This window comes from Penicillium taxi (genome assembly GCF_028828555.1).
Source record: "Penicillium taxi strain IBT 34144 chromosome Unknown utg000006l_segment0_segment0, whole genome shotgun sequence".
NCBI lineage: Eukaryota > Fungi > Ascomycota > Eurotiomycetes > Eurotiales > Aspergillaceae > Penicillium > Penicillium taxi.
Genome location: NW_026643208.1, coordinates 1,630,396 through 1,654,155, shown reverse-complemented (window position 1 = coordinate 1,654,155; position 23,760 = coordinate 1,630,396). Strand labels below are relative to the sequence as shown.

General features: G+C 45.4%; 8 protein-coding genes across 8 annotated transcripts; 4 read left to right on the top strand and 4 right to left on the bottom strand.

Annotated features, from left to right (window-relative positions):
* Positions 1–485: 485 nt before the first annotated feature.
* Positions 486–952, bottom strand: N7495_009721 (uncharacterized protein; the record flags this gene model as incomplete). Its single annotated transcript, XM_057212372.1, has 2 exons — positions 486–682; positions 763–952. 2 exons carry the CDS (start codon positions 950–952, stop codon positions 486–488), a joined length of 387 nt encoding a protein of 128 aa, XP_057059235.1.
* A 2,352-nt stretch (positions 953–3,304) lies between these two features.
* N7495_009720 (uncharacterized protein) lies at positions 3,305–3,484 on the top strand (the record flags this gene model as incomplete). Its single annotated transcript, XM_057212371.1, has 1 exon — positions 3,305–3,484. The coding sequence occupies one exon, from the start codon at positions 3,305–3,307 to the stop codon at positions 3,482–3,484; it is 180 nt and encodes a 59-aa protein (XP_057059234.1).
* A 438-nt stretch (positions 3,485–3,922) lies between these two features.
* N7495_009719 (uncharacterized protein) lies at positions 3,923–5,847 on the bottom strand (the record flags this gene model as incomplete). The annotated part of the gene is made up of 5 exons (XM_057212370.1): positions 3,923–4,261; positions 4,342–4,668; positions 4,719–5,193; positions 5,249–5,402; positions 5,451–5,847. The coding sequence occupies 5 exons, from the start codon at positions 5,845–5,847 to the stop codon at positions 3,923–3,925; spliced, it is 1,692 nt and encodes a 563-aa protein (XP_057059233.1).
* Positions 5,848–6,667: 820 nt separating this feature from the next.
* N7495_009718 (uncharacterized protein) lies at positions 6,668–7,461 on the bottom strand (the record flags this gene model as incomplete). The annotated part of the gene is made up of 4 exons (XM_057212369.1): positions 6,668–6,870; positions 6,928–6,963; positions 7,018–7,096; positions 7,165–7,461. 4 exons carry the CDS (start codon positions 7,459–7,461, stop codon positions 6,668–6,670), a joined length of 615 nt encoding a protein of 204 aa, XP_057059232.1.
* A 1,334-nt stretch (positions 7,462–8,795) lies between these two features.
* Positions 8,796–10,564, top strand: N7495_009717 (dihydrolipoyl dehydrogenase; the record flags this gene model as incomplete). Its single annotated transcript, XM_057212368.1, has 4 exons — positions 8,796–8,934; positions 9,030–9,109; positions 9,184–9,666; positions 9,725–10,564. 4 exons carry the CDS (start codon positions 8,796–8,798, stop codon positions 10,562–10,564), a joined length of 1,542 nt encoding a protein of 513 aa, XP_057059231.1.
* Positions 10,565–12,190: 1,626 nt separating this feature from the next.
* Positions 12,191–14,059, top strand: crmC (siderochrome-iron transporter crmC; the record flags this gene model as incomplete). Its single annotated transcript, XM_057212367.1, has 2 exons — positions 12,191–12,417; positions 12,511–14,059. 2 exons carry the CDS (start codon positions 12,191–12,193, stop codon positions 14,057–14,059), a joined length of 1,776 nt encoding a protein of 591 aa, XP_057059230.1.
* Positions 14,060–15,057: 998 nt separating this feature from the next.
* On the bottom strand, positions 15,058–16,820 carry N7495_009715 (MDR family MFS transporter; the record flags this gene model as incomplete). The annotated part of the gene is made up of 2 exons (XM_057212366.1): positions 15,058–16,431; positions 16,494–16,820. The coding sequence occupies 2 exons, from the start codon at positions 16,818–16,820 to the stop codon at positions 15,058–15,060; spliced, it is 1,701 nt and encodes a 566-aa protein (XP_057059229.1).
* Positions 16,821–17,787: 967 nt separating this feature from the next.
* On the top strand, positions 17,788–22,950 carry N7495_009714 (transferase family protein; the record flags this gene model as incomplete). Its single annotated transcript, XM_057212365.1, has 6 exons — positions 17,788–18,223; positions 18,291–18,676; positions 18,743–19,496; positions 19,553–19,605; positions 19,662–20,084; positions 20,143–22,950. 6 exons carry the CDS (start codon positions 17,788–17,790, stop codon positions 22,948–22,950), a joined length of 4,860 nt encoding a protein of 1,619 aa, XP_057059228.1.
* Between the last annotated feature and the right edge of the window lie 810 nt (positions 22,951–23,760).

Genomic DNA, 23,760 nt, shown 5'->3' with positions numbered 1-23,760 from the left:
GACATCTAACCCTATCGATCTACACTTGTGACATTTACGTCCCCCAACTAATTAAGTAAAACTATCTTTCTCGTCGCGAGTCAAGGAGACTTAGGTGCATTGGTCATTTTTCCTTGCTCTAGAGTATTTTTTTTTGCTTTACAATAATTTTCAGTTGATATTACTCACTGTCGGTACACCTGTATCAAGTGTGGAATAGCTATTCGATAAAGGTGATGAGAGGCTAACGCCCACTTCTGACACCTATCACAAGTAACGCTTTACGCCCCTATGATATCTGTGTGTCCTCTTGAAGTGGTTGTAAAGTCTGGTTTTCATTCTTAGTTTGCTATCTATTATAAAGTAACAATTTGATCACATGACTGCTTTGTTCCATATTCCAACACTCACCAATAAATACTTGTGAGATGCACTTTGTTTTGCCAGAAATCAGAACTACATAATGTCCCAATCCTTCCATCGAGCCAAGATCCTGCCAACATGATTCAATGTGCTGCCTGTGCCTTTCCATTATACCAAGCATTTCCCTTATACAGCATTGCTGTTGCAGAGTTAGCAAGGCGTTTAATCCTTTTAACTTCTAAGATTGGCATTGGGACTTCCATACCTATAGCAAAATACATGAAGGACTGAGCGTTATTCTGAGCCTTTTGTGGATCCGTTTGAGCAAGCTCAAGACACCCTTCAATAGGATAGCTATGATCATAAGCTAGCATCAGTTAGCATGAAGTCATTAAGCGAGAAATTCATACGGGTACATACTTCCAAGGATAAGATGGGTCAACTCATGGAATATCACAGATCCAATAGTCCTCCTCGAGTCAATGGCGGAGCCTTCTGGCATGACCCAATCTTTTTCACAGAGCTGACTTGGTACTTCTTTCCACAAGTTCGGACATAGTACGAGAATATCAGTTTTCAGCTCCGCAAAAGCAGAAGGTCCATCACACATGTTGGCATTTGATGTCCGATAAATCTTAATCTCTCTACCGGGAGGAGATCTTTTAGCAAAAAAATACCTTTCTGTGCGAAGAAAAAAAGAGTCAGAAATAGACAGAGGTATCAATGAGGACACAGGGGATCGCTTACGGTCTGCACTAAGGGGGTTTCCATATTGGTCTTGGCTCACATAGGCAAAATCAAAGCCGCAGTATAGGGCATAGGGTATCTTAGCTCCAAAACCTGCGTTTTTCATTTGTCCGAAATCGCCTTTCCTGGATTAGATTCGTTCTGCGTTGTTGGAACATTGAGAGATAGTTGACCCACTTTCTAATGATTGCATCTGTCGTCGACCCGGATTAAAAAAATTATGGATAGTATATCCTGTATTGATGCTCTGATGCTTTTGTAGCAACTCCTGAGTCGCGTAGAATGCGAGAGCCCTATATTCTTCCCAGGCGTCGTTCAAATCGTCAATGTAATCTTCACAGGATAAGTCTGTCCAGTAAAAATGATTTCTGATATCATCGGCAGAGCAAATTTTGAAAAAGCTCAAAAGAATGCAGGTTATGACCAGCCATGAACTGGGTTGAAACATTTCGAGGTTGCAAACGCTGAAAATTTAGCTGTAAAATGTTCATAATAATCAGCATTGAAAGCCGCGTCTAAAGATAAAGTAGCGGCTTCTTTTATAAAGAAAAATAGATTGGCCCCGATCTTGAAACGGATTCAAAGCGCTCAGGTCTCTGAATCAAGCGGATTTGCCGCTGCACAGACGCAGAAGGATTTGAGTAGGATCCTGAGGTGAAATCCTTAGGGCTGTCCCATCAGAAATTTATTCGGATCTACGATTATTCGAAAAATCGGGTGTAACTCCGCGACCGTTTTTTCCTGAGAAAAAAAGGCCGTCAAAATCTAACCATGTGAATACTAAAAGTTGTAGTCATAGGTGAACCGAAAAAGGGTATTGTTCCTTGTTCCAACAAAAACCGTTGAGCCTGACCTGGAAACTCCGCTGCCCAAATACCCAAGCCTACCTCGAGTGGAAAAAGAGCAGTTCAGCCGTTTTCTCTCTCCCGATATCATAATTTAATCCTTTTAAGGGGCTGAGGAACAAAAATAACCTATGATATCCTACTGTCTTATCTCCAAGTTGCCCTTGTCACTACCCATAGCATTAATTCGAAGCTATCCAATGTTTTGCGTGTACAGTCTACCAGTGCTGAGGGCTTTTTGCGTTTTCAGTGTCTCTTGGTATGCAATCTTAGAGGCTACGATTGAGAAGCATGATAGCATACAAAGATTGTTAAGGCGTATTGAGTCAATTTGAAATTTTGCTTGCTTAGCTCCAGAGCGCTTGACTAGGCAGGCTCAAGGTAACGTGACGCAGACTTTCTTTTTCATATTCCTTTTCAAATGCATGGTGATTAACCGAAAGATCATATAATGTCGACTACCCAGCTGGGTACATGCCTAGGTAGGGATCTTTCTGTCTATATAGGGCTTAGATAGCTATTACATGGCAAATTTCGTGGCATTGAGGTAGGAGATGTATGACTAGATTTTTAAATCAACAGTAATTTTTGGCTGCTTTTACACAGGTAGATTGTATAATAAATATAAAAACATATCAACAAAAAGGTGAAAAAATAATGGGGTGAGCCGGGATCGAACCGGCGACCTTACGATTAAATGACTCAAGTGAACTTCAGTCGCACGTTCTCCCAACTGAACTATCGCCCCATTTCACGTGATTGTCTTGAGTTCATCAGTCATTAAACTTCCCTATTACTTTCTTTAAGAAATCTTGTGCAACTGGGCAGATATTTAAAACATCTTAATTTAGTTAGTTTTAGTGCTCATTGCTTACTTATAGGTACTTTGTTTTTAAGAGTCATTGGCGCCGATTAGTGAATGTATTATAGTGGGGCATCGAATCCTGCCTATTACTACACTTGAACATTTAGATCATTCACTTTCGCTCTCAATTTCACTTGCCTTTTCACTTTCACTATCACTTCCATCCTCAAAGAATATTCGATACTCAGTTTCACTGTCACTCTCAATGCTAATTTCACTTCTCTACCTAGGTGACTACCCGAGTCGGCGGGTGCTAGTTACTTAAGTACTGGATATATATTTTGTCTTGGGTTACTTACCTACTTTCTGCACACCCGCCCCTAGTCTGGCAGGGTAAGACTACATAGCTAAGACCTTCCAAGCAAGCGCCAACAAGGTTTTCAAAGGCGGCCTAAATCCCAGTGAAGAAACAGTCCATCCATCCCGCGTCTCTGCTCCTATTGTTGAGCAACCTTCACTTTGCATACTTCCTTTCTGCATCTCACACTCGCAGTCGCGATCAAGAATGGATCCTGCTACCGCAATTCCTGTCTGCCAAGTAGCCAGTCCGTACCAGGGTCCTGAAAACGTCACGATTCGATGGATGGAGGTGGCAGACGTTGGATACCGGACTTCTATCAGGGTCAATGTGGCTGTTGAGTTGTACGCCGGCCGACCGAAGTCTGGTTTGCCACGCAGATACTGAGGGTTCTGGTTCCATCCACAAGAGCTCCGAAGGTTCTCATACTTTGCATTCTCACTCCTTTTATATCTAGATCAAAAGTCTACACACCGCTTTAACTGATATTCTCGTTCCAAAGGAGCGAGGGCCGATGTTTCTAATAACCTTAATTTACGCCAGTACATCTAAGTGATGAGTCATGTTTGGTCTGTTTGATTATATCCACTATACTGTCCTTTTAGCCATTTTATGTGTACTTTTATCAATTCTCTCCCGATTGTCGTGATTGGCATAGCATAGTAGAGTTTTCATACTATATCAGCAATAGCAGTCTTTAGATATTATTACCATCATTGTTTAAAGCTATTTCTTCATTCCCTCATAATTTGCCATTGATGGCCACTTCGGTGAATCATTGATATGTATAGTAAAACAGTTCTTTAAGATCCGACATCGATTAACTCAAACATTGTCCACGTGCTCTACAGCGGCATCATCTTCGGCCTTCGCAATAGCCACCGAATCTAGCAACACCTTGCCTGTTTCTGGGTCCATATCGCCCTTGCCACTGATCGTTGCAACCGCCCCCGGGTTCTCAGCCTTAAGACGAGCAAATGTCTTCTCCGCATCCCACGTCCAGGGGGTATTGGCTGCGAACAAGAGATCGATGTCCTCGAGCGAACGCTGGGCTGTCTCAGGATAAAGTGCCCACACCATCGGGATAGTGATCAAATTGCTGGCGCCGAATATGTACAGCGTCTTCTCTCCAATCGCATTGAACATGATAGGACACAAGAGAGTCTATCAGGAATTAGGAGCTCAGGTTAGCATTCGGTTTACTAAGGAGAAATCCAGTCTCTTCCACTTCACGTTTCACTTACCAGCCATCCATTTCCAATGCTCCAACCGAATACACCCCATGCATTACCACGAGCCCGAACGGCAAGTGGGAATATCTCAGCCGGATATAACCACGGCACAGTCAACCAAGTAGCACCGAATGTAGCAGTGAAGATAAATATCATAGCAGCAGCAGCCGCACCATATGAACTGGCTTGTTCCGTGATTCCAGCTTCTTTGGCATTGATAGCTAGTCGAGAAAAGCCACCAGCGAGGAACATCGCAATGCCCTGGACTACAGAGCCCCAGTACAAGGTCCACCGGCGACCAATACGGTCCAAAGTAAAAACGCATATAAGCGTCGCAAACTGACTATTGTTAATTATTTATGGGTGCAACATTGGAAAACGACACATACCATATAGAAGACATTGTTCAGCCCACTAAGCCACTGACTTTTTGTTGAATCAAACCCGGCAATACTGAAGATGGTCGGTGCATAAACAGTGACGCCCGCGATCCCAACCCACTCCTGCATGATCTGTAGCCATATGACTAGTTGTACGCGACGGCCGATATGCAAGTCTCCAGATTTGTAACCGAAAAGCATGGAAAGATAAGAGTTGCCGTGTACGATGGTTTTTTCCATTTCGGCAATGTTTTGGATATCTAGGAACTCTGCCTCGGCTCGCACTAGGCCATCAGGGTCAGTGCCACGGAGGCGTTGCAAAATATAACGGGCTTCGTCTTCCCGTCCTACTTTGGCCAACCATCGAGGAGACTCGGGGAAGAACCACACGGCAGAGAAGAGGATAAGCAAGAAGATGATCTGGAATGCGATGGGGAATCTCCAGCGGAAGGCCGACTCGCCACCATCGATGAAGGAAAGACCGCTATATTAAACGATTAGGACTTAGATGTTGGGGTTTGAGGTTTATCAGAACTTACAATTCGAGCCAATAGGCTAAAACCACACCGAAAATATTCAAGGTAAACTCGATCGCAATAAACTGCCCACGAGAGGTATGCTCCGCGGTCTCCGTAGCCCAAACAGGGACAATAGCGTTCAAAATACCAGTACCAATACCATTGATCGCGCGAGCTACAATCAATCAGCCCAGGTTTCAATATTAAGAAATCTATTCCTTACCGCAAATCATCCAGTTTTTGTTTTGAGCCGAGCACTGTAGACTAGCACCCAGGATAGCCCAGACAGCCCCTACAGCGATAGACTTGATGCGTCCCATTCGATCTCCAATCCAGCCACCAAATAAGCCACCAAAGAGCGTACCCATGTAGTAAACAGCCACTATTCCTCCTTGCAGCAGTGAATTAGTTACCACAGGGGTTAGCTCGCCATCTTCTACTTTTGTGTAGCCGAACCCCATGAGGTCGATATAGTCTTTTGCATTGTTAACTCCTGACATCATTCCTTGGTCGTATCCAAAGAAGAGAATAGAGAGAGCAGCAACGCAGTTGATTGCCACGAGAAGTTGGCGTTTCTCGAGCCGGTGGACAATATTCCACGATGGAATTTTATCACTCATTTTGAAGCCTGTATTTGATAATGATTGGTTTTGAGAATAATCACGTAAGAGGTTTTTGGTAAGAGGAAAAAACTACCCGAGCAGTTATGGGTAGAAATAGTAAGTGAAAACGGTAAATACAAGCTAACTCCAAAGCGAGTTGATTGCAAAGTCGCGTGAGATTACCGGCTATTTAAACCTGCAAACATCTCATAACCCCCACATGTTGAGCCAAGGTATCCCACGAGGATCGGCCAAGGCTTATCCCAGAGAAGCAAGGAGCGACAGTGTCTATTCCTGTTACATTCCTCAGGGACACGTGAGCAAGGAAGAGGGAGAGCTGTTACCAATAGGATCACATGAGGATGGGTCAATAGTAAAACAGGCTAAAAGTAGGCGGGGGTACCTGGCATTGCAGACAAGATTGCGCAAGTTTCACACCAAGGAGATTTGTCTTTGGGGACGATACATCTGACAGCCGTTGTGAATCATGCAATGCGTGTATTCTTTCCAAGATTTCGCTAAACTGGGAGGCTACCGTGGTGTTTGTACCTTGTACCTTGTACTTATGAGTCTGACAGGATTCTGAATCCATCTACTTTGGAAGTCGTCATGTTGGCGTTCAGACTAACCTAAATAGGAATAAGAGATGCTAACCGGCGGTTAAATCTCTATGGGCTGATAAGAATTATACCGAGGTGGTGAGCCGATATTTAGTGTGGGGTACCCCATACTTCGGAATTCCCCATACTCCGGAATTCCCCCTTTAGCATGATAGATTCCATAATTTATGATTAAAAGAAGCGAACTAATAAACAAAGATGTCTTGCTATAAAATTGATTATTTTCCATAGACAAACACTCTCTCGTGAATGGGCTCGAAAGTCTTCTCTCGAGCAGGACCACTCGGCTTCCCAAAGACCAATTGAGCCTTCAACTTCCATTCCTTGGGAACATTCCATTGCTTTGAGACCTCTACATCTATCATCGGGTTATAGTGCTGCAAGTTGGCCCCAAGCCCCTCAGCCTCCAAAAGGGTCCAGACTACAATTGAAGTTAGCATATCAATGCGAGCACTTTAATTATCATTTCACCGCTCACCTGTGAGTTGATGCATTCCAGATGCATGATCAGCCCCTATATGCTAGCATAAGTTTCAAGTTTATCAGGAGCCATGGACGGGATACACACATTCAGGGAACTTCTCTTTGAGCATAGGCCATTTCTCCCCAAGCACATTAAAAGGAGCAAAGTCTGTGTAGAAAAGGGCCTGTAAAATCGATTAGCAAAGTGTCAAAGATTATGACATAACTTCGTATCCACTGAATTGGTACTCACTGTTCCGTAAGCTGCCCGAAATCCTGCAATACGGGGCTTATATAGCTTCTCGAACTGCTCTGCCGGAACTGTCGCACTGACAATCTCTCCTGCCAGATCCCACAGCTTTTCATGTTCGTTTCTCAAAAGGACTACCACACGTGAAGCTTGGGTGTTGAAGGGACTTGGAGAATGGAGGGTTGCTTCCGAGATAAGCTCCTCGATGCGGTCGTTTGAAACTGTTGACTCGTTTGTGAGGGGATAGATGGACCGGCGGCCCTTGAATCCTTCCACAAGAGATAAAGCGAGGCTGGACATTTCGAATGTAGAGTTGTTATACTTTCTGAGTTTGGAAGCTCTCGAATATGTTGATTTTCTTTATTTAATATGCATATATTGATCCGGGAGGTAGGGGCTTTTGTACTTCAATTCTGGCGAGCGAGAAGCGGGAGCGGAATTCCGTCTCGGAGAAGTTGAGATTAGGTTGAGCCTCAGATTCTCGGGAACGGAAGTCCGATCGTCAAGTCCAGCCAATCAATCGAGTTAGAATTTGGATGTTGAAAGGGTTAGAGCGGACTCTACCATGGATCTGGATTAATGGATCTATCAGACCTCGGGAAGTTCATTTAAGTCAAACATTCTCTTTATACTTGGAATATCAATATCCCGTGTCCAATCCATTTAGCGCAAGGCTAGCAGACAAAAAGTTAGAAATGTTTGACCGGTCCGTAAAATTTTGACGATCACGTTCATTCGGCTTCAAAGAAAGTGGGTATGGTATAAATCGAAAAAGGTGATAGTAAGAGCCGAACCTGGTGAAATACATAGGATAGTTCCTTAACTCCAGATCAATACCGTATCATATTCAGTAGTTATTTTCTGGCTTGTTAATTTAAGTAATCGAGTAACATTTGTAACATTTGTATTTATAATTAGACTACGGTTTCACCTGATGTCGCTAGTTATCATTCTTGTTTTCATATCATAGACATTTTTCTGGCCAATTGGACAAAACATTCGTTGAATGGTTGCTTTGGTATTATTGTATACGTTGCCAAGGTTATATAATGAGGGCCTATTGTGTTTGTGGGGTCAGTTTAGCTTCTAGGCTCCGGACACTGTTCGTAGTCTCATAATAGCGACAGCTGTCTTTAGACAGAAAGGCCAGGAAACTCAGAAGAGAGAGTCACATATCGAAACGTGGTCCTTTTATTCAGCCATGATCTTTCGGTAGTGTAAGGGTATCAGACGCGGGGAACTGTGGCGTTCAAACGAGTTCTCCGAGGTATGCCGTAGATCTACAGGCGCAGCAAAGTTCGTCTTGCATCCTATTGATATATGCATTCTGCTGTTAACAGGTATCAGCAATTCACCTTCGCACCTTTTTTTTTCATTCAACTTGATTGTCATCAGCCCTTCTTAGAGATGTTATAGGAAGGAGAACGGCAACGTCATCCGGCAAAGCTAGCGCCCTACCGAATAGTCCCGACGGGCTTACATAAGTGAATCCCAAAATACCGCAAAAGCTCAGTCCTTCTTCCCGGTGTACCTTAACTATATCACCGCCCCTTTGCGCATATTCTCCCCCGCCCTCTAGGTCCGCTATCTTGGAGGATTGAATCGATTTTCCTCTCTCCTCTCTTTTCCTCAATATGTTCCGCTCCGTACCCCGGGCTTTGCCCCGAGCAAGCCTCCGCGCCTGCGCGGTCCCTTCTGCTCTCCCTTCCCACATTATTACTCCTTCTATGCTCTTCATTGGCCGCTCAAAACGTGGTTATGCCTCTGATGCTGGTGAGTTTTACCCTGAAGACCGCTCTGGGGTGATCAGAGTTTTCCCACGCTTGCCGGGGCGCGATTGCTAAATTTCGGACCTCCGGGCTCCATAGGTGATCACGATGTTGTTATCATTGGTGGTGGTGTCGCTGGTTACGTCGCCGCTATCAAGGCTGGTCAGGAAGGTTTGAAGGTACGATTGTTACTATGTTGAATAGCTATTTTCTTCTGCAGTTGGCAAATCCTAACATTGAACCCTTTTGACAGACTGCCTGTATCGAGAAGCGTGGAACCCTCGGCGGTACCTGCTTGAACGTCGGATGTATCCCTTCCAAGTCTCTGCTCAACAACTCCCACCTTTACCACCAGGTCCTCCATGACACCAAGAAGCGCGGTATCGAGGTCGGCGAGGTCAAGCTCAACCTGGCCCAGATGCTCAAGGCCAAGGACACTTCCGTTGATGGTCTCACCAAGGGTATTGAGTACCTCTTGAAGAAGAACAACGTTGATTACATTAAGGGTTCTGGTTCGTTCGTCGATGCCAACACTGTCAAGGTTGACCTGCTCGACGGTGGTGAGCAGACTGTCCGCGGAAAGAACATTATTATTGCCACTGGCTCCGAGGCCACTCCCTTCCCCGGTTTGAACATCGATGAGAAGCGCATCATCTCCAGTACTGGTGCCCTTTCTCTCCAGGAGGTTCCTAAGAAGATGGTTGTCATTGGTGGTGGTATTATCGGTCTTGAGATGGTATGAGAGTCAAACTGCTTTTGTGAATGCGCGGAGTTCTGACCTGACATTATTATAGGCTTCCGTCTGGTCCCGTCTCGGTGCTGAGGTTACCGTTGTTGAATTCCTGGGCCAGATCGGTGGACCCGGTATGGATGCTGAGATCGCCAAGCAGGCACAAAAGATCCTGGCCAAGCAGGGCATCAAGTTCAAGACCGGCACCAAGGTTCTGAAGGGTGATGACAGTGGTGCTACCATCACCCTCGATGTCGAGGCTGCTAAGGGTGGAAAGGAGGAGACTCTGGAGGCAGACGTTGTGCTGGTCGCTATCGGCCGCCGCCCTTACACCGAGGGTCTGGGTCTGGAGAACATTGGTATTGACAAGGACGACCGCGGCCGTCTGGTCATCGACCAGGAGTACCGCACTAAGGAGTCCCACATCCGCGTGATCGGTGATGTGACATTCGGTCCCATGCTGGCCCACAAGGCCGAGGAGGAGGCTGTTGCCGCCATTGAGTACATCCAGAAGGGTCACGGCCACGTCAACTACGCTTGCATCCCCAGTGTGATGTACACCCACCCCGAGGTTGCCTGGGTTGGCCAGACCGAGGCTGAGATCAAGGCCGCCGGTACCAAGTACAACGTCGGCAGCTTCCCCTTCAGCGCCAACTCTCGTGCCAAGACCAACCTTGACTCCGAGGGTATTGTCAAGTTCATCGCCGATGCCGAGACTGACCGCATCCTCGGTGTCCACATTATCGGCCCCGGTGCCGGTGAGATGATCGCCGAGGCCACCCTGGCTATTGAGTACGGTGCCTCTAGTGAGGACGTTGCCCGGACATGCCACGCCCACCCCACTCTCTCCGAGGCCTTCAAGGAGGCTGCCATGGCCACCTACTCCAAGGCCATCCACTTCTAGACTTGCCACTCGTCTTGATCCCTATATCCTCCAACTCATAACCCCATGTACTACTTTTTTGGATTTATAGTCTAGCTTTGCTAGCAAACTACATGTAGCATTTCATGTAATCATTTTCTCTGTTTCAATCTTGTTCAATTTCAAAAAATAGACTTTTTCTTTACAAATATTGCCATTCAGGAGAAAAGAAAATAGCAAGTGCTCACCAATGAAATTTATAAAACGTTTCTACATGTCGGATTTAGTTTACAAATTGCAGCCCTGGAGGACTAGAGATTCGACTAGGCTACTTCTTTTTATAACAATAAGCCAGCTTTTCAGATTATATCTATCGATATGTGGTATTTATAGTTACCGAGCCCTTAAAACCCCCATAAGTAGGTTAAAACTTCCGTATTCTACTTCCAAGCTCCACTTCCGATCAACTTCCGTATTCCTTGATTTGGGGGTTCTCTGGTACTACATGGATCTATAGCTTCAGGAAATATCCATACAACTTGTCGATAACCGTTAAGGAATCTACCCATACCCTCATCGCCGTACGTTAAGGCTGAAAGTTTACCGTCCAGCCCCGCATACAAAATCTCCATCACCTGTAAATATGGGTACACACAGCTCCTACAATCACCTCGGAGATAGAACATCATTTTGGATTTGTGTTTTTACTCCTGCTTGAAGGATTGATAGAACTGTGAAAGAATAATTTGGATGGAGGAAGCACGGGACAGAACGGTGTAGGTGATGAGAAATGGACGTTTGCACGCGGCCCAACAAGGTCACCTTATATGGCTTTAAATGTAGAGGCCGTCGAAAGCATCGATATAGCCTGCGTAAAATCTTTCGGTCATTGTGAACAGACAAATAATCATTATATAGGTCTTACAAGCTCCTTTGCAGACTTAAAACAACCTAGCATAATAACTAACTTATGACTGATTGACATAGCTTCTTCTCTGAGTTGTCCAAGAATCAGACTTGACAATATTACCATACTGAGTTACTACTGTTAAATCTTCTTTCCTTCCTCTATAACATAGCGTCTCTGTCATCCCCATTAACTAGGTATCTTAATGAAATGAAGTTGAACATATGCGCTCCTTTCTGCTTAGTTAAATCTTTAAAAATGTGATACTACTAAGTCACGAACATTACCAAACTTTAGAACATGGACTTCTGTAAATAAATCAATGAAAATAATATACATAGATATATACTCAAAACAGTTGGAATATAAACATATCTATAAATAATCTATTTGATCAGAGTTCCATCAGATAAATCCTTAAGAAACTGGCAAAATGCAAATCGTACTGCGTGAGAAGATATGAGCATATTTTGAGCCAGAGCTGAGGGCGCGAGCCCCTTCAAAAATCCACATCTTCTACCCACGTTGGGCTAGTCTGGCGCAGGCTTCTGTCACTTTGCATCTTTCAAGTTGAATTCGGAGCTTGCGCGAATTTGAGTGCGTTACTGTGATGGGCGAGAGTAATATCCCTACTTAAGACTATAATCCGATATGATATTAAACTTTTCGAACGAGGAAAAGTCATCCTTTGGCACTATTAGAAATTTTCTTTCCATCGATTTCCCTTCGACTGGAGGAGTATTCTAATAGGATTCGTGACGATGACGACCAATAATGGTGGGGGTGGCTCCAAGCAGACAGTTAACACTTCATGGACAGCTGGTGAACGTTATGAAAACAGTGAGACCCAGAGCTTAGAAGAAAGAAATGAGAGAGAAGTGCTGGAGAATCCCCTTGAAGTCACTCGGGATGCACAGATTGGAGTCCAAAAGGCCGAAGCTATGGCTTTGGTTTGGTCCAAATCGGCCCTGTATACTATATCTGCCTGGTAAGTGAATTGAAGCCTTTTGAAGGCAGCTGCCCAGAGCAGAACCATTTTTCACTGGCAAATCTACATGGTACCTGCCTAACATGAAGTTAGGATATGGTTGTGCTTCTTCGTTCTGTCCCTGCAAGCGTCCATCAGCGGCAACATGATCTACTACGCCTACGCAAAATTCGCTTCAGCTCCCCAAATATCTCAGGCCTACATTGTATCAAGCATCGTTGGCGGAGTTTTGCAGCTACCCATTGCAAAGACCCTTAATCTGTGGGGTCGAGCTGAGGGTTTCCTCACGTTTCTGGGGGTTTTCATTCTAGGTCTAATCGTGCTGGCCGCATGCGACGGTCCCAATGGGTTTGCGGCTGGCTACACCCTATACTGGGTCGGCTATACGGCCGTCAACTTCATCTTGAGTGTCTTTGTTGCCGATGCCTCTGGGCTACGAAATCGAGCTTTTGCCTACGCATTCATCGGGACGCCGACCGTCTGTACGGCTTTTATCGGCCCAGTTGTTGCGCAGGAATTCATCGCCCATTCTACCTGGCGTTGGGCATATGGCAGTTTCGCTGTCACTATCTTTGTTATTTTCGTGCCTCTTGCATTTGTTTTCAAATACTACCAGCGCAAAGCCGAAAGATTGAATCTTTTAGTTCGGGCCCCAAGTGGTCGTAGTGCTATGCAGTCCTTCTTACATTACTTCCACGAATTTGATATTGTCGGCGCTTGTCTCCTCATGGCGGCTTTTATCCTGTTTCTTTTACCGTTCAGCCTTGAGACATATGGCTTTAGCGGATACTCCTCGCCAACTTTCATCGCCATGATTGTCATCGGAATTCTGTTATTCCCAGTCTTTGCAGTTTGGGAGTGTTTCTTCTCCAGAACCCCTTTCATAAAATGGGAGCTATTCAAGAAACGTACAGTCCTCGGAGCATGCATATTATCGGCTGTGATTTTCTTCAACTACTATACATGGGACCAATACTTCTACTACTACGTACAAGTAGTCTACAATCTCGATACTACGAAGACAGGATACATGACACAGATTTATGGTGTCGGATCAACTATCTGGGCCGTTGTTTTCGGTATCTGGATTCGCCAGACAAAACACTTCAAGAACGTCTGTCTATACTTCGGTGCACCACTGATGCTACTAGGTGCTGGGCTCATGATTCACTTCCGAGGCTCCCAAAGCAACATCGGATACCTGGTTATGTGTCAGATATTTATTGCCGTTGGAGGTGGCACCCTAGTTATCGGTGATGAGATGGCTGCCATGGCTGCTGCAGACCATGATGGTGTCCCGTTAATGATTGCCATGATCAGTCTGTCTTCTAGTCTTGGTGGAGCTCTTGGGCAGGCTGTTGCAGCTGCCATTTATTCAAATACTTTTCCGAAAGCGTTGCTAAGCGCGCTTCCTGGTTCTTCCAAAGCTGATGCTGCGGCTATTTATGCTGGTGGTCCCGCTGCTCAGCTCTTGTATCCTCCTGGCACCGAGACAAGGGACGCGATAAACTATGCGTGGGCATACAGCCAGAAGTATGAGTGTATTACTGCGGCTGCTCTTGTTCTTATTGCTTTTCCTACTATTGCCATGTGGAAAAACTACAATGTTGACAAGAAGCAGGTGAAGGGGGTCGTCATCTAAACATCTGTTTTTGATGTTCTCCGAGTCATTCATTTGACGAGTATTTCAATCTTTTTCCAGGGTAGAAATAATTGCAAGCACTATAAACAGAAATATATTAACAACATATTGAGAGGTAATTCACCGGATATGGGCTTTTTTGGCGTTCAGTAGTTCATAACTAGTACGTACGCTCTTTTCAGATAGATTGATGCTGCCTTGCCAACAGTTGGAACCAACCAAGAAGTTGTATTACGATGAAGTATGCAAGTTTACGCCATGTTGGAAACAACGCTGATCTTGATTATCACATGCGTGGACTCGTGCAAGAAAGATGATAAGTTGCAAATGTTCTGGCCATATATAGCCTATCAAGAATTTTTGCTACACACCTGACCATGCATTGACTCTCCACATATACGAGATGCCCCAGTTCACCATTGCTACATCCCCCAATTCAACATTGCCACGTCTGAGTGGGGAAATGTGCTCATTATAGCTCACATTTTCAGCTCCCAGGGGTAGTGTAGATCAAACATATCAGATTATGACAAGTAATCAATTTTTTAATTTCTTTCGGGGGAAAATCTCTTAGCAGATTGGCTTTTGCAGTGTTGACATGTTTCCCGTTTGAGGCTCTCAAGTGGTCGATTTTGATGTGGATCCATAGAGAAATGGACTAGCAAGTTGGGCCAATCGTGTCATGCTGTTTCCAGGTGACCAATGCTATTGATCGGCGGCATTTCTCACTGCCTGAACGGACATCGTATCCAACTATCTTGAGTAATGCCTCTTGAGCTGTAAAGTGTGCCATTTAATCTAACTTATGAAAGGTAACTGATTTGTACTCTGATCAGGGTAAAAATAATGGCTATCAAGACATCAAAAGGCAAACGTTGACAACTTTGTGCAACAGACACTACCAGTAGCAGGGCAAAGGCTAAACTTTGTAGTTATTTATCCAGATTTCCTTGCTTAGAAGAAAGTCAAATGATAATCCATGGCAAGTCACAACAGATTCATGAAGGACGAACTGTTGTGTCATCTTTGCTTTCGCTCTTTTTGACACTCTTCCACTCAACACAGCAAGCCGCCAAAAATGCTGCGACCATCAGAGCAAGGCTAACACGAAATGTATCCTTCAATCCATTCATGTAAGCCTGAATGACGCCATCCAACTCACTCAGTTGGCCTAGGGTAGTCAAAACATGTCTTGTTTCAGTGGCTCCGGCGCTAATAATCTCACTGGGATCAACACCAGATGTATTAGCACGAATGCCTGCTATGAGGCCATTCTGGAAAACAGACTGGCCAACCGCAATGAAAATGGCGCCACCTAGTGTCTGGAAGAACATCACAGCAGCTGTTCCCACAGGGATGTCCTCTGGACTTAGCACAGTTTGTACAGCTGTCATTGGAATTTGGAGGCCAGCACCTATACCCGCGCCGACAACAATCTGATATCCGATCCACTTTCCATCTGAGATGTCGACGTCGTAAAGAGTCATGAGACCGGTACCGACAGCAGCAATTGCGGTGCTGGAAATCAAAAACGGTGTGTAGTAGCCGGCTGCAGTGACCAGAATGCCAACCACTATGGATGAGACAACAGTAGCGAGCATGAATGGTAGAACTTGAAGTCCAGATGTCATGGCAGAAGAACCTTTGACACTCTGGAAGTAGATGGGAACATAGTAGACTAGGAGGAAGAAGCCACCGCTGAAGAAGAATGCGAACAGTGCGGCGGACCAGATAGTGCGCTGCTTGAGGATCGAAGGTGGTAGAGTTGCTCTTCCACTTTTCTCACCTGTCGCGTTTTTCTCGTCTTGCTTGCTCAGATAGAGTTGGAACCCAGCAAAAAGGATAGACAGCAGACCAAAGCCTACGAAGAGGCCGATGATCTGTGAGCTTCTCCAGGAATAGGCATCTCCACCCCACTGAAGGGCAAGAATTAAACAGGTGATAGCGGGGATGAGCAGGCTTGCGCCGATCACGTCAAGCTCCTTGATTCGTTCCAGAATAGGGACTCCTGAAACTTTGTCATTCTTGGGTAGGCGAAGCACCAAGAGGACAACTCCAATGGAGACACCGCCTATGGGGAGGTTGATGTAGAAGCACCATCTCCATGTGGCACCGTCTGTGAATGCCCCACCAAGTAGTGGGCCTACAATGGAAGCAACTCCCCAAACCATGCCATATACGCCGAAGACGAGAGGTCTCTTTGCTAGTGGCACAGTTATGGAGATAATCATGAGAGCACCGGAGAAGATACCAGCCACTCCAACTCCCGCAATCGCGCGACCAACAATCAGTACTGTGCTGGAGGAAGCCACACCGCAAATCAGAGATCCTACTTCGAAGATGCCAACCGCAGCCAAGAAGGACCATTTTACCTGAATGAGTATTAAATTTTGGCAAGACTCTTGAGTCACACAAGAAAGTGTCTTTGACCTACACTGAATATCTTGTAGATCCTGCCATAAGAAGGCTGCAACGCTGTTGACGTCAAGAAGTAGGCACTGCCATACCAGGCAATATCGGGAATACTATTGAACTGGTCTGTAATTTTTGGAATGGCCACTCCAATAATAGTCTGGTCAAGAGCCACCAGGAAAGCCGCAAGATAAATCGCCAAAACAATGACGACCACTTTACCGACAGCGGGATATTGGTGCTCTTGATTGGAGTCCGGTTCAGAAATGTCGGTTTCCTCAAGGTTTACCTGTTGGAATACCTTCTCACGAGAAGCCTCAAGCTCTAAGGAGCTGAAATCTTCAACCATGGCGAGGTCTCTTGTATTGGATGAGAAAATAATACTGAGTGGCTTCTGAGATAGCTTTTGAAAGGTATGACAATAACAAGAGGCAAAAACGACACGAAACGCCCCGTTAGATATCGTCAATTCTCTTATTGTTATACTATAACTCCTTTGGCCAACCCGAAGTTTACACTTTTTCTTCTAAGATTGTCCTTCACAGGATAGGGCCCAAGTAGAAGCAAAAGTACCACAATTGCCTCAAACATGCTCTAAGCTAGTGCAAAAGGATTTACCTACTAGTGACTTGTGTCATTCTGTTTTCAGTCTCTTCATAGCCATTGACGGCCTGATCTAAATATAGTAAAAAGTACAGTGTTCCCCGTAGTATACTTTCCCATTTTAGAGCGGGACTTGCGGCGGGGTTTAGGCATGGCGCAGAAACATTTTTGATATTCAAATTTTCACCGCCCCACCATTGACCAACGAGAGAATATCTGCCTTAGATCTTACTCATATAATATATTCTATTGACTTGGCATGATAGAACCCCTCGTACCTAGTAATCAAGCCCTAGCTCGGCAAGGCGGATTCAGTTCTGAATTCTAAGAGACATAATCATCCATTTGGGACCTAGTACGCCTTTTGACCGAAAATGCCTCAAAGTGCATGACAGGCTGGCCTAACTGAGCCAGAGTCTCCATTTGCCAGAACTTTTTATTGTGATGGAGTCTGAACGACATGTGTCTAGCGGTTCATGTTGGCTGAAACGATTGGCTTACGTTGATTTCGAGGTTGTATGTAAATTGAGGCTGTAAATGTTGCGGGGCGTCTTACTCAAGAGACAATGTGGACTTCGAGTTACAATAAATTCACCAGAGTTGCACCTGAATCTTTGCAAATCTGCTAAACTGACACACCTGCGGTGTATTTTCATTCCGGGACTTTGTCTATGCTCAAACGCCGAGACGCAATCCAAGAATCGCCTTGTAGCATGTCATCATTGAGCATGTATCCTCATAAGTCCATCGAGATGCCATCATGTATGCATGAAAGACATGATGAAGCACTTTGCGCTAGCTCCCTGTCCTCTGCCGATAAGGTGAACCAGACCTCGCAGCTCATTCTTGATATATTTCTGGGGAATGCTCTCAACAAGTTTCAGTACTCGGAGGAACATATCGAGAATTCTAGAGATGGTTTCCTTTCAGTCATTGGCCAATTTGTCTCCAAAGGCGAGAGGGTACAAGCTTGTCTTCCTGCTTTCCCCTTCAAGTCCGCAAATAAGGTGTACAAGGTTCTTGGCAGCTTGCCAGACAAGGCAGAGGAGCTGGCTCTGGAACTTTTGAATACTACGTGCATGCGGATTCAAGAGATTTACCCTCCTGGCGCTAATATTGTAATCATTTCGGATGGCATCACCTATAATGGTATGTGAAAGATTTACCAATCAAATCTAGGTCAAAAGATTGCTAATGTATAATGCTCGTGTCGCAGACCTGCTGTGCATTTCTGACCAAGAAACCTGGGCATATGGTGAAGCTCTACGCAAGATGGTTTCCAAGATGAAATTCGACAATATTTCATTTGCAAGAATCAGAGATCTTCTCGACTTTTCCCTACCAGAGGAACTGACCGAGATTGTCTACGTGGCAAATTGCACCACGTTCCGTCGCTTGTTATTGAACAAGTATGGAAAAGTCGACCTTGACATCAACCATGAAATAGCGGCAAATCCGGATACGAAGTTGACTTATCTTGGATACAAGAGATTCCTTGAATCAGACCTTCAATACATTTTCCCTCGCGGAAAGAATCGCTCTTCGCATAGTTACAAGCGGGACTGCAAGTACCTGGCCAAACAGATGCTTACAAGAGGATATGTAAGCAGTAACTCTTTACTAACATTTATAAATTTATATATTGCATTTTCACTGACCTTGTAGCAGGCGTTTGCAGAGGCTATCAAGAACGCTTTACCCAACCACCTACGACTTTCAATCCACGAGTCCATCTGCGGTACCAAGATACCTATCGGTTTATTGAACACGAAAACCGGGTTCACAACTCCATGGCACTGCAGTGTTGCTCAATTGGCAGACGGGGTATGGGTGAGTGCTCCCATGGGTGAATTCAACCAAGACGACCGCTTGGAACTTGTCCACGTCGATGGGAGGCCGAGTCACTACCAGGAAAAAGAAAACCACCATGTTGACGCCATAAGCGAGAAAAATGCGCGTTATCTCCAATCAGCAAAGTCGATAAAGGTCAATCAATATGTTGGTGGTGCATTCAAGAATGCAGCACCAGTTTCAACATCGTCTAGTGAAGTGTCGCACTCTTCACCTGAGAGCAGGAGATCCAGTGAATTCACCACACCAGAGATTCAATCACGTGAAGCTTCACCAGGAAATTTTGGGTTGGGTATTACCGTGGAAAATGACGCTGTTCTAATGGAGGAAAAAAATGATACTTTGACAACTCCCTTTGGCCAAAGACTTATTCCTCAGATCATGGACAGCCTTGCTGCCACTGAGCCAGAGCGTACAGTATTCTCCCTTGCAACTCTTGTGAATGGGTTTATTGAACTTAAAACTATCTCTGCCCGAAGCTTTACCAAGGCAGTTGATAAGACTGCCTGGTGGCTTCGTGGCCAAGTCGGCACCCCGGACAAAGTTCGGCCAGTGGCGTACATCGGACCACGTGAGTTGAACCTTGAGAAGCTCAAAAACACCATACTGACTATTTGACTGATACAGATGATTTGAGACACATCCTCTTGACGTATGCATGTGTCAAGGCGGGCTACACGGTAAGTTCACTAAAATCGCACCGTCAAGGGACAGACTCTAAATTTCTTCGCGACAGGCCCAGTTTATTTCACCAAAAAACAGTACAGATGGAGTCTTGGCAATACTCAAAGGCACTGACTGCAACATCTGGGTCAATGCAGTCGACGCTTCTCCGATACCCTTGGTCGAAGAGGTTCTCCAACAACGCCCATTGACTTCTCTGCAGCTTCCCCTGCTCGATGAACTCCTTGATAATGAATCTACCGAGCCCTTCCCATATACTAAGTCGTTTGAAGAGGCCATCAATGACCCATTTTGTCTCCTGCATACGTCGGGAAGTACCGGGCTGCCGAAGCCTATTCCCTGGTCTCACGGGCTGATCGGAACTATGGATGCAGTACGATTACTTCCGCCAGTGGGCGAGAATACTGATTTAGTTCCGTGGACTGATGGTTGGGATGAAGGAGACAAGATATTCTCATCGTTCCCAATGAGTCACGTACGTAAATCTCCTCCACGCTGGTTCAAAAAGCGATAAACTGACAAAACCTCAATAGGGCGCTGGTATCATCATGGATATCCTGATGCCCGCTCTTCACAACCTCCATTGTGTTCTAGGACCGGTTGGAGTTTTGCCAAATCTCAATCTTGTGGAACGATTAGCTGTGGATGCAAAGATTGACATATGGAGCATGGTCCCATCCCTCGTCGATGAGCTGGGTGAAGCCCCCGAAGTCTTAGAAAAGCTCGAGTCTAGCAAGTTCATATGTGCATCTGGCGGTCCCGTCAGCCCTGTCAGCGCAGGCAAGGTGAACAAGGTAGTAAGGGTGCTCAACCTGACCGGCACAACAGAAGGTCTATTCATTGGCAATCTGAAACCCAAACGAGAAGACTGGCACTGGTTTTGTTTTCACCCTTACTCTGGCTTTGAATTCAAAAAGCTTGATGCTGATTCATATGAGCACTGGATTCATCGCAACGAAAATTGGCCTCTTTTTCAGGGCATTTTTCACACTTTCCCAGAGCATGATTCGATCAATATCAAAGACTTGTATGTGAAGCACCCTACAAAACCTAATTTATGGGCATTCAAGGGGAGAAGCGATGACCTTATTGTCTTGTCGAATGGGTATAAAATATCGCCCTTGGAGACGGAGGCGTTTGTGACCACGCACTCAGCTATCGCGGGATGTCTTATCTTCGGAACCGGAAAGCCTCAGGCGGGTCTACTCATTGAGCTGAAGGACCCATCAAACAAGTCAGCCGAGGTTATGAACAGTATCTGGGAATATGTCCAAAAGGCCAATTCCATGTCTCGGCACAAGAATCAACTACTAAGGGACTTTGTCACTTTCTCTCTGCCGGACAAGCCATTCTTCCGAACAGATAAGGGAACTGTGAAGCGATCAGCTACCCTTTTGCTGTATGAAAACTTCATTGAGCGCTTCTACAGCTCACGTAGTGAGGATTTCGATGAAGCTATAAGTCTGGAAATGAGTTCTATCAAATCGATTGAGGAATCTATCCGTACGATCCTTAGCTCTTCACTTCCTGAATCACAGGTTGCCCTTAGAGACGCAGATCTCTTTGCACTTGGTCTTGACTCTCTCGGCGTCTTTGCGGCTGTCAAGAGAATCCGATTATACTCAGGGCTGGGAGAAAAAATCGCCCCTCGACACATTTACGCGAATCCAACCATTGCGAGCTTGGCCGACACTGTCTTCGCTTTGATGGCTTCGACTCAGAGTGCGAAAGATGCCAAAGATGATGTTCCATCCGATACAGTTCAGGATAATGATGTTAATAAGATGAATGCTATGATTGCCCACCATAAGACGCGACAGTCTTTCCGCCTGAACGCATTCGACTACGTCAACCCCAACCACGGCATGGGCATCGTACTCTACTTCTCCCTGCACGAGGAAACGCCCTTTTCAGAAGTGTTCACAAATCTCCAGGAAGGGCTTAATCGCACATTCGACATGATCCCAGCCCTCAGCGGAAAAATGATGTACGCCTCATCTCAAGAAATCGGCTACCAAAAAGGCGATCTCTGCGTGACAATCCCCCCATTAGCCAATACAGCTTCAGCTCGAGACCGCCTTGTATACAAAGACCTCTCATCTATTCTCCCATCATTCGAAAAGCTACGCGAAGCAGGTTTCCCACCATCGGCTTTCAGAGACGGGCTTGTTTTGCGGGACGATCCATTTCCTAAATTCCCTGCGAACATTTTCTCGGGTCAGGTCAATTTTGTTTCAGGTGGCTGTATTATTGCCGTTGATTTGAATCATTGCTGCCTTGATGGTCTGGGCGTTATGGTTGCTCTTAAGGCTTGGGGGGAGAACTGCCGGTATCTGCAAGGAGATCATACGGCTACTTGCAGCTGGTACGACCCCGAGAGCTTCAATCATAGCTTGCCGCATATCATCCATGAGCAGGAGGGGTGGGCTCGACCGGTTGAGGAGATTGATCCTGGAACATGGGGTTTCTTGCCATTCTTTCCACCTGACGATAGCTTAAGCTCAGGCTTAAAACCGAGCTCCATCGACAATGCTAGGGAACATACGCTACCTCCCGCCCCCAAAATTACTTTACACGATGTGTGGCCGCTTCCCCGCGCTGAGAGATGCCTTGAAACAACAATGTTTCTGATAAGACCGAACAAGCTCGAGAAAATGAAGCAAGAGGTCATTGCCGATCCCGAAGCGAAGGGAGCCATAAAATCGATCAGTGATATTGTGCAAGCCTTCCTATGGCGAGCTGCAGTCAGAGTGCGGTATCGTGTTGCAAAAGAGATTAGAAAGCAGAATTTCTCACCAGACGAGGTATCCATTCTTGAGCTACCAACCGACGGCCGCCCGTACTTCTCTTCCTTATTACCATCAACATACATGGGTAGTCTCCTAATCCTCAACCGGTCAACCATGCCAATCGAAACACTTTGTTCCGACAAAACCAGCATCGGCCAAGTCGCATACTTACTTCGTCAATCTGCTTCACGTATAACCCCATCAGTTGTACATGACGTATTTTCAATCCTGCAATCCCTACCAGATCACAGTAGGTTTTCGACTGCTAATATGGGACTCGAGCATATGCATGCAATGATCTCAAATATGATGCTGTTTCCGAAAAACGAAATCAATTTTGGCGATGCGTTCTTTGCTAATCACGGTCTACTGGAGTCTTTGAGGCCTCAGGTGGAGCGAGGGAATGGACGGTTCCGGTTCTTGGTTATCTTTCCTATCAGGGATGATGGTGGTATTGAGCTTGTTCTTGGCACGCATCCAGAAGAGCTGGAAATGTTTCAAAAGGATGCAGAGTTTACGAAGTTTGCCGAACTTGTAGATACTTATCACTAAATAGCTGTCTTGTATTCTTGATTTATCAAGTTCTGGACAGATCAGAACATGTGCGTGGAAAAATGTATGACAAGCTTGAACTCAGGTGACATGTTGACTCTAGTTTCTCGACCGCTGTGTTTGATCACTGGACTCAACTGCAGTACCAACAACCTAGATGAGTGAGCATCCATAATGAGGTTGATGGGGCAATCAATAGGATAGAGATCAGTGCTAGTTGATATCATCTTAGGTAGGTTAGACAAGCGTTTGAGGTTAAAGAACAAACAAAGTATGATAAGAAAACAATGACTACGAAGTTATCATATACGAAGTATGTACTCCGTACAACGCGGCTCATATTAACCCCACTTTTCGGAAACCTTGCCGAACACGGTGAAGTGCGGTAGAAGTGGGGCCTTGAGAAAAGGAGAAAGTTAAAGCTGATATTGAATATGACTAATGATTGAATGATTGGCTTATTGAACGATTTATTGGCCACTTAATTAGGAGCACACTGGTTTGCAGTTTTGACAAGAACGACTTTCCTGAATCTTAATTCTGATAACCTATCTCCCATTCGAATCGGGCTTGCCTCAACGAGGCGAACATATCTCCGACTACACGTAGCCAGACATGGATGTACGGAATATGCATGCAATGACTCGCGTACATCAAGCCCAAGGGATTGAGAACACGTCGCAATTCAGCCCTGTTTTTTGCACGCATAAAGCAGCATCACTTCTTTTGTGCTGTCAATTATGAGGCTCATGGGACTTCCCCTCAGAATACCCGTTCGCATGTGCTGTATGATCGCAATCTGTAGAGATT